Source organism: Hemiscyllium ocellatum, chromosome 15 (genome assembly GCF_020745735.1).
Source record: "Hemiscyllium ocellatum isolate sHemOce1 chromosome 15, sHemOce1.pat.X.cur, whole genome shotgun sequence".
NCBI lineage: Eukaryota > Metazoa > Chordata > Chondrichthyes > Orectolobiformes > Hemiscylliidae > Hemiscyllium > Hemiscyllium ocellatum.
In genome coordinates, this window is record NC_083415.1 from 60,532,433 (window position 1) to 60,544,490 (window position 12,058).

A 12,058-nucleotide genomic window follows, 5' to 3' on the forward strand; every position below is an offset into this window, starting at 1 on the left:
GGAGTTGAGCCACCCAACCTCTGATTTCCAGTCCCTGTCAAAGCTTCACCAGACCGACCCATGCTGCTGCTCACGAAAGGAGAAATGCTGCTGCAAACGATGGCAAGATGTTGAGGTATACTCCTTCACTGGACTTCGCAATGTCATATCGGAGTGCGAGAGAGGCGTGACGGAGGTCCGCCAGCGCACATCACCTTGCAGAAGAACTCGGACGGGCTCTGGGGTCTCGGGCTCCCCACGTTCCTGCTCTGAGGAGGCCAGGACATTTGTTGAAGACATCACAATTGAAGATCTTTCGGGATATATGGAATATTACCTGTACATTCCAAAGAAAATGTCTCACATGGCAGAAATGATGTACACCTAAGAAGAGAAGGATCCTCAATGGTCAATTTATTTACAAACTAATGTGACTGGAATGAAAACAAACTGCAAGGAATACTGGCTTAAAGGAATTATGCAAGACGTAATTGTTTTTGTTTTTTTTAAACTTTCTTTTCTTCACACACACCCCCACCACCCACCCACACTGTCCCACCATTTTTGTTGGCCCTTGCTATAGTTTGGAGGTTTTGTGTAAGTCACAAGTAAAAACATGAAGCTGTTAGACTAATATTTTTTTTGAGGACGCAGGCTGAAGGTGTCTGAAATTAATTGTTTACATAATAAAGTCAGCAAGCAACCTGATCAGCAAAATTGATCACATTCATACATGACATTCAGGGCAGAGAGATGGCTTGTTCTAGCAAAAGAAGGAATGTGTTGTAGGGATAGGTTACTGACTGCTTGCAGCCAGTCAACTAGGTGTATATTGTCCTACAACAGAAAAATGCAGTAACTTCCATCAGTTTAGAATTTTAAAGCTGCATTGCTGTTTAAATTTTGTCTAGTGATTTCAAATGAACTCCGTGACAGCCATTTCTAATAACACTCACTTTCCTGTGAGTATTCAGCTGAGTAGAGCTCAAACCTTGTGTCCTTTACTCCTCTGAGCAGAATAAAATTTTATTTTTGTTGAGAGGAGAGGCATGGGGATGAGTATTGCCTTGTTTTAATTTATTTGCAGAAGTTGGGTGAATCCAGTAGATTAGACCCTAAACTTTCTAAACATAGCACCATGCAAAATGTTTGCACATATCTCAGCAACTTCAGGAGTATTTCTGCTACGTTTTTGAGGCATGCAGATCCAACATTGCAGTTTCAAAAAAGTTGCTCTTGACTAGAGGGTGCCAAAATGACAAACTGCTTTGAACCAAAGGTCACCTCTTGTGTTTTTCTTCCTTCGGGAATATGACAGAGGGTCACCAGTACCATATTGAATAGGTGGTTTAAAGAAAAGTTTGCTTTGGCTCTTTGAATTTTACAGTGTTAAAATTCACTGGAACCACTCGAAAGAGAGCTTGTAATCTGATCTAAGATTGTGATAAATTAAATTTAAACTAAGCTATTACAGTAGCTAAATTAAAGTCATTGGTAAGTATTTAAGTGCTGCCTTTTACCATCTGAAAAATGGCTTGAAGTCCGATCCTATAGAGGGATAAAGACGCTTTGTCTCATTCATCCACTTTTGGGAGTGTAACATCAGATGAAGCCAATTGACTACTTTCTCCAGTTTCTGTTCAATGTTTCAGTTGCCTCCAGTTGTACCAGAGAAGTGGCTATTGTCAAAAGATTTAAAACACAAGAGTTCAATGAGTAGCCCTTCTAAGGTGCATTGAGGAGTAATGTTAGAAAAGGATTTTTTTTTTGTTCCCTCTTTCTTCCCCATTTCCCCATTACCATCATAATGTATTGGACTGGTCAGGCTCTTGCTCAGCTGCATGCCAATTCCCATTATAATTATTAACTATTATGAGAATGATTTACCTAAATAAACTTTTATGGTATACAAAACTGAGGACTGAATGACAGTATTGCTATCTGTCTAATAGATTATATATTCATGATCCACATTAATTATACTGCACCTATATTTTGTGCTCTTGTTTATAAGTCCGTTTATAGGGGTGCTAATCCATTTTGAGAGACCTTTGCTAGTGTCAGCTCTTCATGATATCAGCAGCTATGTTGTTGCATGGCAGCCATTAGTGCTTTGTTTTGGGAGTTGTTTACCAGGTGTTCAATATTGGGTTAAGATTAAAATTGCAATTACAGTTGGTTCTGCTATACTGCACGTTTCTTCAATGTGAATTGGCTATAACGTTGAACAATTTAGACCATTACTTGTAGAACGTGAACTTTCCTTATCTGTATGGCTATGATGTGATTCCGATCCCATTGGTTTAAATGGTGTGGCAATAGAGCGATTTTCTTATAAAGTGGGAACGGAACTAATGTGTGATACCAGAGCAGACTGTACCTGATGCCACCTCTGACCTGATCTAATCCAAACAGTACCCTCCAGTTTTTGAAGAGCCTCATTTTGAAGTTTTCTGCTCTGGTTAGGTTTTTTTGAGTGACAGAGTAAAGGAAGCAAAGGAATGCTCCTGAGTAGTTTCATCTGTTGAGTTAGGTGGTCTCTGCTGCACAGCAGTGAAATGCTGCGGTTGACTCTGTTACTCTTCGATTATGTTGTGTGTGCATTTAATTCCATTGCAGTTGTTTACACTCCTGTATTACAGAGATCAGGGGAGAAATTTGAAGAAAGTGCAATGTTGAAAACTGATCTAATTTGGAAAAATTAGTTTGAGTATTTTGTCCACTGTGTCTGTTTGCATTGTGACTCATCACAGTTTGAGCTGAGTCTGTTTTAAATTTAATTGTTTCCAATTTCCTGTTTTAAAACTCGCTTGAAGAGAAGATAAACTGCACTAATATGTTTTATTGAGTATTAAAACCATCTCCTCCGTGGTAGTTCTCCAAAAATGTAGTTAATTGTAGTAATAATTTTGAAGTAGTCTGAGTACTCTGGATCTACACATGCCATTTGTCTGTCTTACACTACAAGAATTTGAATTTGCATCATTTTGAATTGACAAGTTGAACTTAGCTCTGTGAAAAGATGGAAGTCTTTGTGCCTCTGAAGCTCTGTTAATTTCATGTTTTGGAATAAATTTCAGATTTCTTTGATTCAACTGCCTCTTTTTTTTGGCTTTTTAATTGGAGTGATGGTTTGATAGAGATCCTTGACCTATGTCTTCTCAGGCTGAGGTTCCTCTTGCTGTAGTGGTTATGTTTTGACCACTTATTGGGTGAAGCCTCCTTACAGTAGAAGAAAGTTGTAAAGTAATGCAGCTTTAATTTTGTAAACACCCTGGTGTGGGAATCAGCCACAAGTTTGGCATGTAATTTCCAGCCCTTTATTTTCCTGAAAAGGCTGCAGGGTGGTTTGATGCAAGCGAGTGAGGGTCATTTCACGGAGCAGTTCATAGTCAACTAGAATGTAGCCAATTTTGAGTTCTAAATTGAAAACTTTATCTCTCTCATAGTATTTGTAACTTTATACAAGTTCACCATTTGTTAATGGTTAGTGTCTGTTTTTTCCCCAGCTCTATCCTGTTCCCTCTGGACACCACTGTTTTTCAAAAATAAAACATCAATATGATTCGCTATATGCTTAAACGATGTGCCAAAATTGCTGTAAGGTTGAAAGCTAAATTCAGAAAAACACATTGACAAGGTTGATGACAGAGATACAGAATGCATTTGGGTTTTAAATACAACAGTGTAAAATTAAAGTCTTATTTTTGAAAATGTATTTCAACTTTGTGTAATAGTTTAATGATTTGTGCTGCCTAAACCTGCAATCCATTGAAATTTGAGAACCGCTTCCCTGTTCTTGCAATGTATTTCAAAGGTTTCAGTACTGTGATGCAGTTCTAATAACTTCCATCCCTAGGTGGTGCTGTTGGCCATGTGTTTACATGATGCTTAACTTGCTATATTCATGGCTCAAATTAGGTGGCGGACTCTCCAAGCAAGATTTCAGAAACTTTCTCTGAAGTGCAGTAAAATTCCAAGTTCCCACTTGTGAGACCTACAGCAATTCTCTTGATAGAGTTATTATGGATTGATGTGTAAAAGTGTTCACGGTGTAGACTGCAGCATGATATCCTCTGAACTGTACAAAAGTGTGATGTTACCGGAATTATAAAATTTGCTGCTTATTGTTCGGTGTTTGTTTTTTTGAGAGTTTTATTTTTAATTCATCCACTCAGATGTTTAATCTTGTACTTGGACCTACAGATTTCAATAAATATGGGCTCTCCTTAACAGAAACATCATAGTTAGCAAATAAAAACGCTTAGCATGTATAGGCATGACTGTCATCGGCCTGTTAATTGCCTTTCAGATAGGAACTAGATCTTGAATATCTATGTGCTTTAACTGCCATTGAAATCTTCTGGATCCTGCATCTTCACTAAGAAATGAGCACATAGCCACACAACAATGCTGCCTCCGTTTTCAAAATGGTTGTAATGGAAAGATAATTGCAGAAGATGGCATTGAAGTGGGTGAAAGAATTTTAATTCATTTGTTAACATGAGGTAGGCAGTGACTGGGATGTTGAGGCAGGAGATTTGTTTATGCATATTAAGTATTTCACAATCAAATCTGCATCATTGTTGTATCTTTCCTTAAAAAAAGTAGAAACTCCAAGTAGTTTTCATCCAGTATCTAATTTGGATTGCCATGTTGTCTAGATTTAGTTTGACACAGTTAATTGAACAGTGTCACAGTTCTACAAAGGCTGTCAAAGCCCTGTTTAAATTTTTCCAGAATCCTGGTCTGGTACTGTCTTTCCTGTTTTTATAGTGAGTGTTATACGCTTTAAAAATAAAATGAACTGAATGTTTGATTTAATGAAGTCACCATGTCTTTGTATTGGTGAGCAGACCACTCAGTGAAATAGGGTTTATGTCCGGAATGTCAATTCTCCTGCTAATTGGATGCTGCTTGACCTGCTGCGCTTGTCCAGCGCCCCACTTTTCAACTTGGTGAAATATTGTATGAGAGAGGCTATATTGTATGAAACTGAATATTAGAGTTAAATTGGTAGGGTACTTTTTAAAGTGCTGTTTTACTTAATTCATTCTGACAACTTTCTGTATAAAATGGTTTTGGCTCCTGTTAGCATAACTTTTTTTAACTCAAGTTATTTCTCTAACTTATCAGCAGATGTAGGATCTCACTGGAGGAAATTCCCTTCTTTCACATCACTCAAGTGTGCAATCATTGAGACTTTCTAGTATCAAATTTTGTTTAAGTCCTTTATAAGGTGCCTGTGGATGCTTTGCTATGACAAAGGTGGGATGTAAACGCAAGTTGTTCGATTTTCTTTAGATCATCAGACTTGTGCAATTCTATTGTCTGGCTTGGTTTCATAAACCTATCCTATGAGAAATCTAACAATCTCCTTTTGAAATTGTCTCTTGATGCCCAACCATAACAGCTTTTAAAAGTGGTTTGGATTTTCAGTACCTGTTACGTGAAGATATGCTTCTTGACGTAAGCACATTCCAAATTTTCCCATGCCTTTGTCTCTGATCTTGTTGACTTAATTGCATTGATATTCTGACTGAATCTGAAACTTGACTTGATGAATGGTGACAACTCTTTATTGAATCCTCCTTTCATCTCTGCTTCCTAAACTAACAGTACTGTATCCATATTGTGCTTGCACCTTCATTGCTTCAAATGTCTCACTTTCCCAGCCCCCTTTTCGTCATTGAATACTTCACACTCAAGTTGTCCAGTTCTCTTAAGCTCTGCAGCGAGTGACTCGCCCTCAAATCAATCATTTACCTTCACTCCTCCATCTCAGAATTCAGTGACTTCCAGTCAACTCTTAAACTCTGCCTCTGTCCACCATTTTTTTTGTCCATTTACTTATGCAATGTCACCATTTGGCTTTTTGACATGCTTGTTTATACCATTGCTGACCACCTTGTAATGTTCACTTTTCTGGGTTCTCATCTAAAACATGAACCTTGATGATTATTTAAGATGCAAGATGAGGAATTGTTGCAAACCTTTAGAATTCTCCAGAGAGCTGTAGACAATTTTTTATTCTCAAATCAAAAAAGAAAGGGATAAGGCAGGCAAGTGGAGATCAGCTATTTTCTTTTAAAACGTCAGAATGTTCAACCTATTCCTGTTCAGTGGTGGTAATAGTGTGGCTTAACTATTTATTAAATGGAAAGCTATAGTCTGATAAGGGGAGTGACTGTGTTCATTGTTTTAAGGGAAAACATTGATAATCATTCAACGTATAACTGCACAGAAGGGTTATTCAACTCATTACGTCGGTGCTGGCCTTTTGAAAGAGCTATCTAAATAATTCCACTCCCCATAGCCCAGCAAATATTGTGCACAAACATAATAAAAATGTTGGTGTACACCTAGTGGTTTCAGTAGAGGTGCTATTGCATTGGGGTGTACCAGATGGAAATACTACAGAACTAGTGTTTACAAAGTTTCAATAAGGCTTTTGTAATGAAGAAAAGGAAGACTGTATTTGTATTCCTGATTTCCATCTAGTATCAGTAAAATACCGCCTCTGTGAATCCCTGTATTCACAGATTGATCATTTTAAAAATTATGGCACTAAGTCCAGGTGATATCTGGACTCGTTTGTGATGATTTTCTTACAGGAGATTACATGGCTGAGAGTGTTTAGTCGTCATGTTCTGACCCCTGTGACGTGAGGAAGGGTTAATAAATCGACTTGTGTTTTCATGCTGCTTGATTTTGTACATTTATTGATGTTGCTTTCCTGAGATGGGAATGTGATCTGGTAATCTGTATTACTTTAGTACAAGTTTGCACAAAATTAGTAGAGTACACATTATTGCATTCGTAACTTGCTGTATTGTTGATCTAAAATTTAATAGCATTATTGTGAATGTGATTTTGTGCAGTAAATTAATCTTGTAGTCTTATTATAGTGGATTGCACCAATCTGTCATGCTAACTTCACTTTTTTAAATGAAACATCTTTTATTTAACATGCCCTGTTTTAAAACTAGGCTTTTTAATCTTATGTCAATCAAACATACATTTTTAATTAAAAAATTCAATCTGCAGAAATAGATACCACATCAAGACTTGAAAGGAGCAGGTCATGCTTCCCAATTCTGATCTGGACTGTTCCTTCCTGCTGTTGCCAAAGAAATGTGACACTCACTGTCACCTGGCACATAGTCTTGTATAGTTAAACATTTTTTTGTTGTTTTTCTATCATTCTGTTACAATGGTTATTATTTTACTGCTCCATGACTAAGTATTACCTAATCTTAGTTATGGTGAATACACGCTTTTGAAGTCCTTTGAAAACCATTCTTTATATGTTGTGTTCAGTACCACATCAAACGTAAGGCACACAGTATTGCATTGCATTATTTTCACCGCATCTTCATTCCATGTATGTATACCTCCACCCTAATGGTGCCTAGTGTCCCTCAAACTAGGTAAACACAGGCTCATTGCTGAGCTCCCTTTGATCAGCACCTCCTACCCCTGCACACTATATCAACCTGCCATTGTTCAACCTTGGCTTGGTGAGTAGAAAGTTGTGGGTTCAAGCCCAACTCCAAAGACTTGTACAAAATCTAACCTGACACTCCCATTGTAGTATGAGGGAACACTGTTGCTGGAGCAGTTGTTTCAGATTTTAAAATGAGGACTTGGCTGTTCCTTTTGGGTTAATTTATTTTGTTAAACAATTTTTTGATAAATGGCAAGGTTGTTCTTTTCAAATATCCTGGTCGTAGAGACATCCAGCACAGAGACAGACCTTTTGCTCCAACTTGTCCGTGCCCACCAGAGAATCATATCTGACCTAGTCCCACTTGCTAGCATTTGGCTCCTATCCCCCTCAAACCTTGATATTCATATACCCATCCAGATGCCTTTTTAAATTGTACCAGACATTTGTACCACTTCCTGTGGCAGCTCATTCCGTACATGCACCACCCTCTGTGAAAATGTCCCTCAGGTCCTTTCTAACTCACTCTCCCCTCTTACCTTTAAAAACTATGCCCCTTAGTTTTCAATCCCCACCCCACCCTAGGAAAAAGATCTTTTGCTATTCATGCCTCTAATGATTTGTAAACCTCAGCATGTGAAACCTCCGTCTATGAAGCTGCAGAGAAAAAGACTCCAGCCTATATTCTGCCTCCCTCTGTAATTCAAACTCTCTGGCAATGTGCTAGTAAATCTGTTCTGCATCCTTTTGAAGTTTAACAACATCCTTCCGATAGAATGGCATCCAGAATTGTATACCATATTCTAAAAGTGGCCTCACTCATGTTCTGCGCAGCTCCACCATGACTTCCCAATTCCTACATTTGAATGTACTGACCAATGAAGGCAAGTGTGCCAAATGTCATTTCACCATACAGTCTACTTCTGACTCCCTTAAGGACCAATGCACCTGACCGCCTAGATCTCTTGGTTTGGCAACACTCCATGGACCTGGTTGGCCTTACCAAAATGCAACACCTCGAATTTATCTAAGTTAGGCTTAATCTGCCACTCCTTGGTCCATTTGATCAAAGTCCTGTTGTACTTTGAGATAATCTTCATCACTGCCCACTACAGCACCTAGTTGGTGTCTTAGAGTCATAGAGATGTACAGCATGGAAACAGACCCTTTGGTCCAACCTGTCCACGCCGACCAGATATCCCAACCCACTGTGGTCCCACCTGCCAGCACCTGGCCCATATCCCTCCAAACCCTTCCTATTCATGTACCCATCCGAATGCCTTTTAAATGTTGCAATTGTACCAGTCTCCACCACATCCTCTGGCAGCTCATTCCATACACGGACCACTCTCTATGAAAACATTGCCCCTTAGGTATCTTTTATATCTTTCCCCGCTCACCCTAAACCTATGCTCTCTACTTCTGGACTCCCTGACCCCAGGGAAAAGACTTTGCCAATTTATCCTATCTATGCCCCTCAATTTTTTGTAAGCCTCTATAAAGCCACTCCTCAGCCTCTGACACTCCAGGGAAAACAGCCCAGCCTGTTCAGCCTCTTCCTATACCTCGAATCCTCCAACCCTGGCAACATTCTTGTAAGTCTTTCTGAACCCTTTCAAGTTTCACAACATCTTTCCGATAGGAAGGAGACCAGAATTGCACACGATATTCCAACAGTGGCCTAACCAATGTCCTGTACAGCCGCAACATGATCCCTCAACTTCTGCGCTCAATACACCGACCAATAAAGGAAAGTATACCAAGCGCCGCCTTCACTATCCTATCTACCTGCAACTCCACTTTCAAGGAGCTATAAACCTGCACTCCAAGGTATTTTGTTCAGCAACACTCCCTAGGACCTTACCATTTAAATGTTTATGTCCTGTGAAGATTTGCTTCCCCAAAATGCAGCACCTCTCATTTATCTGAATTAAACTCTTTCTGCCACTTCTCAGCCCATTGGCCCAACTGGTCGAGACCCTGTTGTAATCTGAGGTAACCCTCTTCGCTTTCCACTACACCACCAATTTTGGTGTCATCTGCAAACTTACTAACTGTACCTGTTATGCTCGCGTCCAAATCATTTATGTAAATGACAAAAAGTAGTGGACCCAGTACCGATCCTTGTGGCACTCCACTGGTCACAGGCCTCCAGTCTGAAAAACAACCCTCCTCCACCACCTTTTGAGCCAGTTCTATATCCAAATGGCTAGTTCTCCCTGTATTCCATGAGATCTAACCTTGCTAATAAGGTTCCCCATGGGAGACTGGTCAAACACCTTACTCTAGTCCATATTGATCACATCTACTGCTCTGCCCTCCTCAATCGTCTTTGTTACTTCAAAAAACTCAAATTAAGTTTGTGAGACATGATTTCCCACGCGCAAAGCCACGTTGAGTATCCCTAATCAGTCTTTGCCTTTCCAAATACATGTACGTTCTGTCCCTCAGGATTCCCTCCAACAACTTGCCCACCACTGAGGTCAGGCTCACCGGTCTATAGCTCCCTGGCTTGTCTTCACCACCCTTCTTAAACCGTGACACCACATTAGCCAACCTCCAATCTTCCGGCACCTCCCATGACTATCAATGATACAAGTATCTCAGCAAGAGGACCAGCAATCACTCCTCTAGCTTCCCACAGTTCTCAGGTACACCTGATCAGGTCTTGGGGATTTATCCACCTTTTTATGCGTTTCAAGAACTGCAGCACTTCCTCCTCTGTAATGGTATGGTAGTTCAAAAAGCAACCTTTTACCATAACTCTTCTGCGAATTACTAAACTAACCTCATTTACTCACATATGACAAAAAAAATACAGCTGACCCCAGCGCTGTTCCGTGTCATACTGCTAGTCACAGTTCGAAAAGCAACTTTCTACCATAACGCTATCTCCTACTGTCAAACCAATTTTGTGTCCAGTCATCTAGCTCCCCTGGATCTCGTGATTTAACCTTTACTAACCAGTCTACTATCTAAAACTTTGTCGAGCGCTTTTGCTGAATGCCATACAGACTATGTCTATCCTGCTGCCTCCTTCAATCTTTCTTGTCACCTCTTTAAAAAATTAAGTTATTGAGACATGGCTATCCTTCAACCAGCCCTACCTGGTCTATTTGTTTCCTACGTTAAATCAGTGATATGTCATTGTTATTTCAGTGGGTGTCTCTTCTAATTCATACTACCTCTGAGCAACAATATGACCACCACAAATACAGTTATCGGGATGGTAACGAAGGCCATTTTTCCCCCTCCTGGAGGAAATGGGGAGAAACTGTTTCAGATCTTAAATAGAGAATGAGAGGACCTGTTCATAAAGTAATTTGCAGAAGTAGTTAATGTGTTCGGAAAAGTTTTTTTTGACCAATGTTTTGGGACTGGAATGTGCGCCTGGAGGTGAACAGGAGGCTGTTCAGTTGAGGCATTTGTGAAGGTGTTGATGTCTTCTAGTCAAATAATAAGAGCTTAAGAACTTCCAGTAAGACAGCAGAGGAGTAGGGCTTTGGAACCTGGGGCCAATCTGCTGTAAACACTTTTTTTTTTCCTCCTTTGCCTACCTCTTGGTGAAGACCTCGGTCACGGTGACGATGGCAGCGGCAAGCCGGTCTAGCAACTCAGCCTTACGGTGGTGAGTTTGGGTTCCTGGCCACATCTGCATCCAACACTGATTCATGGAGGCAGCAGAAACTAGTTTTGGCCCAATACAAGTCCCCATGGATGAATCGGTGAAGAAGCGGTGAAAGTGAGTTTGGGCTGGTATGGTACCTGGCAGAATCAGCAGCATCTGCATTGGTGAGGTCTGCCAAGGAAGTTGGTGAAGGCAAGATGGTGCCTGAGAGCGATGACATTTGTTTTGGCAGTGCAGTGAAGGGGACACACACCTGGTCACCAGGGCTGTGGCCTGTGATGGCGCATTTAACAAGACTAAAGTTGGAAACTTTTTATTAAATTTTTTTCTGCCTTTTTATGTTCTATGTTTTACTTTAATTTTCAGCATTGTAAGATGTTGCCATTCTCAGCACCACTACACAACATTGTATCTTGTTACTAGGTAAGTGTGACAATAAATCATGTAAAGATAGGGAGAATAGCATGAAGTCACAAGGCTCATTTGGAGAGCTGATGTGCAAAATGATTAAACAAATGTCTGCCTGCATCGCAACACTTGAAATAGAGAATTTGAGGTTGTTACCAAGTCCCGTTCCAAAGACTATCAAAGAAATCCAAACTGACTGACTTATTTCAGTCTGAATGCAGCTTTGGGCTGAATTCTGAGAAGTGTCAAAAGAGGGTTTTTAATCTGTAAGCTCCAACGTGTTGTTCTGTGCAATTCGCTGCTGCCTTTGTCATGGGTGACGACTGATTAAGATCTTAGAAAATAAAATGCAGCAGATGTTGGAAATCTGAAATAAAAACAAAAGACACCGGAATATGCTTGCTGCTTCAGGTCGTACCTGTGCAGGAAGAAAGTGAACATTTCATGAGTTTTGATTTCTGGCTGTGGGAAAACTTACACTTCTGCTTTCCTCAATACAACTGCAATGTTAGTATTCGAAAGTTATAAGATTAAATGTTCTGGATGAGTAGCAGGAATTACAAGAGAATGCTTTGTATTGAGTTTGGAAGCTGCTA

General features: G+C 39.9%; 1 protein-coding gene across 2 annotated transcripts in view; it reads left to right on the plus strand.

Moving 5' to 3' along the window:
- oser1 (oxidative stress responsive serine-rich 1) overlaps positions 1-4,111 on the plus strand; it is a 49,401-nt gene extending 45,290 nt beyond the window's left edge. For both annotated transcript variants that reach the window (XM_060836532.1, XM_060836533.1), the window contains exon 4: positions 1-4,111. This exon is cut by the window's left edge and continues 336 nt beyond it. In XM_060836532.1, the coding sequence (XP_060692515.1) occupies positions 1-367 (367 nt within the window). In that variant the 3' untranslated portion in view covers positions 368-4,111.
- Positions 4,112-12,058: the final 7,947 nt, after the last annotated feature.